Below are 6,703 nucleotides of genomic sequence, written 5' to 3'. Positions count from 1 at the left end.
GAGTACTCAGAAATGTTTTTTCCTCTCTCAAATGTTGCTGGCAACTCTGCGACGAGTTTTTCCTCCTTAGTCTCTGAAACGTTTCTGTCACCCGTGGTTACCGAGAACAAGGACGGAAGAACCTCCTATTTCTACAAACGCGGGAGCCGCCCCGCTACGAGGTCAAGGGCGAAGCGAAACAGGCAGGAAGAAAAAGCTACCCCCCCCCCTTTTTTTTTTCGGGCTCATTCCGCACACACTGGTCAAGGTCCTCTCCAGGCGCTTTGCAAGGAACTTTTCCTGTCCCGCACAGGGGAAGCCAGAGGCAAAAGCCCACCGAGAGCGCATTCCCCGACGTGCACCTAATAGCGCGGTCGTCTTCCGGGAGTTCGGCATTCCCGGGACGCAGCGGGAGACTTCCGCCAGGCCCGGGCCACGGTCTCCCAGCGCCGGATGTTTACAGGGCTCCGCTTCCGCGCTAGCCGCTTCGTCTCTGTGGTTGTCGGCGTCGTCCACTGGGCCCCTTGTGCGCCTGCGCGAGCCGGGCCCCCTTAGGCCGCTCCTGCCAGCGCCGTCGCTGTCGCCTCGGATGTCTGCCGCGGCCGGTTGGCGCTGAGGCGAGCGGCAGTCCCGGCCGCCCCGCCCCCTCCCCTCCGCGGGCCCCGCCGCGCCTCCGCCTCCGCCTGCGCCGCTGGCTCCCCCGCTGGGCTTCCGCGTCGGCAAATGGTGGGGCCGGAGGATGGCGGAGCTCCGGGCGGCGCAGCCTTGCTTCCCTCGGGCCGGGAGGAGGAGGCGGCGGCGCCGGCGGCGTCGGAGAAGGACGGCGACGCGGACGGCGAGCGGGATGGGAGCCGAGAGGGCTCCGCGGCCCGCCTGCAGCGCTACTGGGCCGGCAAGAGGCCCCCCAACGGCGACGCCTGCGGGGGAGGCAGGATGACCAACGGGGACGCCGGCTTCCTCCTCCTCCCCCCGCCGCCGCCGCCGCCGCCGCCGCCCCAGGAAGGCCCGCCGAGCCCCGAGGAGCCGCCGCCGCCCGCTGCTCCGCGCGGCGAAGAGAAGCTGCACAACGGCGGCTGCGCCTTCTTCCTGCCGGGCCCGGCGAGCGGGATGGCGCTGGAGGAGCCGCTGAAGAGCTGCAGCCTGGCCGGGGCGGCCCTGTCGTCGTCCTCCTCCTCCGCCGCTTCCTCCGGCAGCCCCTCGCCCGTCTCCGAGGAGGCGGAGAGCCCCGCTTCCCCGGCCAGGGCGCTGCCGTGCCTGGCCTTCATGGACATCAGCCTCCACTCGCGCAACACCTTCGAGGTCAGCCGGCGACGCAGCGCCCCGGAGCACCTGCAGCAGCAGCAGCCGCCAATGTCGCCGCCGCCGCCGCCCCCCGCCTCCACGTCGTCGTCGCCGCCGCAGCCCCCCAGCGCCTGTGCCGCCGCCGGGCCCGAGCCAGGCGACGGGGCCAAGCGGCCGGGCAGCGTCGGCGGCTCCAGCTTCGCCGAGTTCTTCACGAGGTAAATGACTCATCCGGCCGCTCCCCGGCGCTCCTCGGGCACTGGGCCATGCACGGCAGTGAGCGGCCAGACCCCCCTTGACTCTGCCCTCCGAGGTGCAGCGAACCCATTTCAAGGCAGTAGACGCCAATGAGTTCTGGAGGGCATTGCTCTGCTTAGGACAACCTGCTTGAGATCCTCTGTTTTAAGCAGGGCATCTCCTGTGTCCTCCCAGGAGAACCGGTATAGCTTTTGTTTTGGTTGTACTGGTTCTTCTTGCATAAATGGTCTAAGCCAACCTTTTTCTACCTTTTGACCATGGAGGAACCCCTGAGATATTTTTCGGGCTTCAAGGAATCCCAGAAGTGGTGCCATGCCCCTTCAGCAAAGTGGGAGTGAAAGTAAGATGCGGGAGCCAGCCAGTCAATTGATCACTTACCATTTCCATTGCGGAGAAAGGGACTAGGCCTGCAGAGGAACAAGGGAAGTGGGCCCCAGTGATGTCTGGTGATGTCAGCAGCCCTCCAAACGTCTGGGAAAGGCCAAGTAACCCCCCGGGGAATCTATCATAACCCCCAGGGTCCCCTGGAACCCTGGTTGGGAATCCATGGTCTGAGCCTTATGTGGCTGTGGTCCGGGGGGGGGGTGGGTGGCAGTCCTTTAAGCATTACAAGAAACTTTTCCAGTTGGCTAAACTGGGGTTAAGTACCTTTTATCCATATTTAATTCCTGTTATGTTGACTTACTCAAAAGAAAGGTAATAAATTGGGAAGTTTGCTTCAAGTTTCATAGGATCGTAGTCTTTGATGGGTATTGATATGCACTCATTATTTTGTTGAGATTATAGGTACTCCAGTGCCAAATCATAGCAAGTTCTCCCGTATAAACACATTTAATGCAGGGAAAATATTTTTGAGATTCTCCTGTTGTATGCCTAAAGTGAGATTTGCCTCTGGATGGAAGGCAATAATGAGTCCGTGTACATTCAGGTTATACAAATCACAGTGTAGATGGGGTGTCCTCTGTATATGATAACCCATATTTGCACCTTCCACTTGTAGCATTTTTTAAACCAAATGCTTCTGTTAACTTTCCCAGATTAAAACAGTTAAGGAAACCTTTTGATCAGTAGGATGTATTCATGTGCAGTTCCATCATACTGTGAAATACATCATTCATGTGAAATATTTCAGATGTCAGAAGAACTGGTATTCATTATCACTGTGTTGTGGGATTGCTCTTAGACAGTTTTGTCACTTCTGAAGGCATGCACTTTTAGGTAAATAGGTAGCACGCGCCTGATTGGTGAAATCCAGTCTCTCTGCATTTTTCTACAGTGATTGCCCAAGGACAATTGTGTAGCTAGTGGGAATGTGGCTTACTATAAACTGTTTAGAATACCAGTGTGCGCGAACAGTTTCCTGTCTCTTATATGTTATTCTATAAGGAGGAAGGTCCTCCTGGATCTCACTTGCAGTCCTTCCCAGGTAGATCTCCTGGACCTCAGACTTGGTCAGGGAAGGAGGTTAATAGCTGTGTCGAGTTGGCATTATGGACCTTCCAACTGTTGTCCTCCTTGGGCATCATGGGAGTTCCTTTTTTAAGGGTCTGCCCTTCACCTTCCAATTCCTCTGATCCAATCCATTTCCAGCTTACCTGAACCGCCCTATTCCTCCTCCCTACTCCCATAGGCAGCCAGGCCATGTTGTGCACAAGGCATCACGCTCCATCATAACTGGGTCCATGGCCGGACAATTTCCTGGTGTCCCTTCCTCCCTTACAGCCAGGTAAGTGGTCTTATCAGCCGTCTTCCCTTGTGTCTCCTGGCATTTTTTCCAGCTCAAAGATTGCTGATGGGGGTGCTGCTGAATTCTGATGATCCCTGGAGAAACTTTTATTAATAATTTCCAACTACATTTAAATATCAGATTTAAGAATTTTTAGAGTGTTGGGTATGAAAATATTTCCTTTGTAAAACAGTCATGGAGTCATGAAGGTGGGGCCACATAAGACATTTAGTTCACCCTACATCACAACAGTGAAAATGTATAGAGCATTCCCAACAGGTTGCTCTTTAAGCTCTGAAAACTCCCAGCTAGGTAGATTCTCCCCCCCCCTCCATCTCTCTTAATGTAATTGGTATAAGAACACTGGACATTCTTCCTGATATTTGGCTGAAATCTATTTTCTTGAATTTTAAGTCCATTAGATCTAGTCTTGCCCTTTGGAACAGCAAAGAACGTCTTTTCCTTCAGCTGATGTTAATGCTGAAATGTTATGCTATTCTGCAGACAGATATGAAATCTGCAGAATATGCTCAGAGTTGCATTGAAAGTCTTGCATTGATATTGGCTTTATATTGAGATTGAAGGTTAAGAACCAAAGCATTATATGGCTTTGGTAATCAGAGTGTTGAGACTATTGATCAGTAGTAGAGTTATTGTAGTGCCAGGCAACTAATAAGACATTGAACATTACTTCTCCAGAGGTATTGTGGTTCTCTCACATGCTACCCCCCCCCCCAAAAAAAAGCTGTTTCATGTTTACTGGAACTTGGTTTTACGGCTAATAATTTATACCATTTTGATCTATGTTTAGAGACTACATGGGATAATATGTGCTGTTTCAACCTTCCTCCATGCCTGCGATTGCATTATGGGCATCTGGCTGGATGCAAAAATCCCAAATGGCTCTGCAATTCCTTCATTTTTCATAGCACATATGTGAAAGGGAATGAAGAGAAGGGAAGTTGATGAGCAAGCCTAGTGAAATAATGTAACCAACTTTTGTAGTCAGCTAAAGTTACTGATCAACCTGAAAGCACGGTTGGCCAGGTAGGGTTACATACTGTAAATTCTACGTCATATTGTGTAGTCCTCTTGCTGGGTAACTATTAGATGCCACTGTATTATTTATTGCTAAATGTTTTTCTTTGGTTTAGCTGTCACCTAGACAAAGTGCCTTGGAAAACTACTGATACAATTTCCTGCTCTTGCTGTCCTGCACCATAGTTTAGTTTTTTTATTGTCTTGGAATATGTCTTTTATATTGCAGGTAAAGCTGTGAACTCTGTCTAGAGGAATTTGTACTTTATCTCTGACAATAGCAATCAGAGGCTGTAGAGGGGTGACAGTCCTCTTCCTGAATAAGTATCAGAAAAGTCATGCTAAATAGAACTTTGAAGAATTATTAGCATGTCATTTGTGGAGACTACTGTTGCATGATTTCTGCCTCTGAACTGTGATTGATTACTGACAGAGATTTCAGCTTTTCTTTCAAAGTTACGTATTATGCCGTTTTTGGTGAATCATGCCTTTTTCTAAGCCAAAATCGATGAACTTGTATTGGATTCAGTATCAGAGTCACACTTGTACCACATCTCTTCTTTCTTGTATGGATAATCTGGGTTAAAAAATAAATATCTGTAATATCTCCACTTAATAAAACCCAGTTTGTAGCCCTGACAAAACACTCAAAACTGCAGGCAATTGGTCCTGAGTAAGGGGGGGGGGTCCACCAGTAGGAAAAAGGCAGTCTGAGGAATCTGCCCAGAGTCCACCTTCCAAAGCAGCTGTTTTCCTCTGGGGACCTGATCTCTGTAGTCTGCAGAAGAGCTATAATTCCCGGAGGGCTCCAGGTCCCACCTGGAGGTTGGCTACCCCTGGATTGGGAATATTCCTTGAGGTTTGGACTTCAAAATGGTGCAATGCCTTACAGTCTGCCCTACAAAGCAGCCATTTCACACTGTAGAGCTGATCTTTATAGTTGGATTTAGTGTTTTAACCCTAATTGTTCACACCAAAAGGGGTGGCCGTGGAGTGAAGTGTGCATGTGGACATTGCAGTGTGATACATTTGTGTGCATTTTTACTTAATGGCACTTAAGTAATGCTGTGTTCTTGTACTGAATTGCCAGAAGTGACTCTGAATTCTTACAGTAAATCTTGTTAACGTTTGTTCTCTGACTTCTGAGAGGGACGTAGTATTGTTTTAGGGCAAGAAAGCTGAAGGACATTATTCCTCATAATTGTGAGTGACCGTTCGATTATAGTGCTTAGTTACTCAGAACTCAATCTCATAATTAAAGGTTAGTCTGCTATGAAAGTCCTCGTGTTGAAAATGCTAGACCGGTCCTTTAAGCAAGCAGTGAGACTTTCTGCCTCTTATTGTAATATCTCAGTGGGGTGTCACAAGCCATATCTTAGGTTATTTTTTATAGAGCTGCAATGAAATGTAAATGGGAGTTTGCTTCTCCAGTTGGTCTTTATGTTCATGTTGGTTTAATGTCATGGTTTCCAAACTTTTGCTTCCACAAACTCCTCCCGAGTACCTCCTACTCTAACCCAATAAAAAGGATTATTAAGAACAGTGATTTACCGAACTCACTAAGGAAGTTAATAATAATAATAAAATTCAGAACAGTGACAATAAAAATGGGGAAAATGACAAAAGACAAAAACACACATGATGACAACAGTTTCTCGAAATGCAGTATGCTGGTCTGACTAGAGCTCTGGTGGTGAATTTAGTAAGAAGCCTAAAAGTTTCCACCAGATTTCAGCACTATGCAGAGGAGGAAACTTGGAGTACCATTCTCCAGCATCTGTCTTCTAGGGAGGTCATTTTTAAGTACGTGAATGACGTGGTTGAAGGGGCTCACCTCCCATGCTCCCACCACTGCTCCTTGCTTCTTAGCATCTCCCTAGATAATCCCACTGCCCCCTAGGGAACAATACTGCCCACTCTGGGAATCAGTGTTTGACACCTCTCAAGAGAAGGCATAGCATCACAAGCTATTCTGCTGAGTCTGGAGTGTGGCATCTCTGTGGGAAGCTGGTGATCTATGAACCATGAGTTGCATTAGTAATAGCTGCACCTGGGAGCTGGCTGATGAATCTGAGAACGTGCAAAGGAGTAATGGTCATATCTTATTCATCTAAGGTTTAGGGACACATGTTTCCAGGTAGGCTTGATTGAGCTCAGCACCACAGTCCTTCTGCTACTTCAGCACTGGGACAACTGGTATATACTGCTTGGAAACCACCTAAGCTGTTAATGTTAGAGCACAGTGAACCATGTAAGTTATATTTCAGTGTTTGGTACTGGTGAATTAAAGAACATTTTGCGAATTAATAATATTGTGGCCATCATGTCATTTGACTTTCTGAAAAACACAATATGTTGCTGAATACAGTGTATGAACTGATGGTTGGAAACATTGAAGGTATACTTTTACTGAGAATTAAT

General features: G+C 48.8%; 1 protein-coding gene across 6 annotated transcripts in view; it reads left to right on the top strand.

The window, feature by feature from the left end:
- Positions 1-222: 222 nt before the first annotated feature.
- The window catches only part of TBC1D12 (TBC1 domain family member 12), a 49,682-nt gene continuing 43,201 nt past the window's right edge, over positions 223-6,703 (top strand). For 3 of the 6 annotated variants that reach the window (XM_077350306.1, XM_077350304.1, XM_077350303.1), the window contains exons 1-2: positions 538-1,478; positions 3,149-3,244. In XM_077350306.1, the coding sequence (XP_077206421.1) occupies positions 703-1,478; positions 3,149-3,244 (872 nt within the window). In that variant the 5' untranslated portion in view covers positions 538-702. Of the gene's footprint in view, positions 1,479-3,148; positions 3,245-6,703 lie in introns of all 6 variants that reach the window. The other 3 variants (XM_077350307.1, XM_077350308.1, XM_077350305.1) reach the window with 3 other exon arrangements.

This window comes from Paroedura picta, chromosome 8, assembly GCF_049243985.1.
Source record: "Paroedura picta isolate Pp20150507F chromosome 8, Ppicta_v3.0, whole genome shotgun sequence".
NCBI classification, from domain to species: domain Eukaryota; kingdom Metazoa; phylum Chordata; class Lepidosauria; order Squamata; family Gekkonidae; genus Paroedura; species Paroedura picta.
The sequence above is the reverse complement of the archived record's forward strand: the minus strand, read 5'-3'. Positions and strand labels throughout refer to the sequence as shown.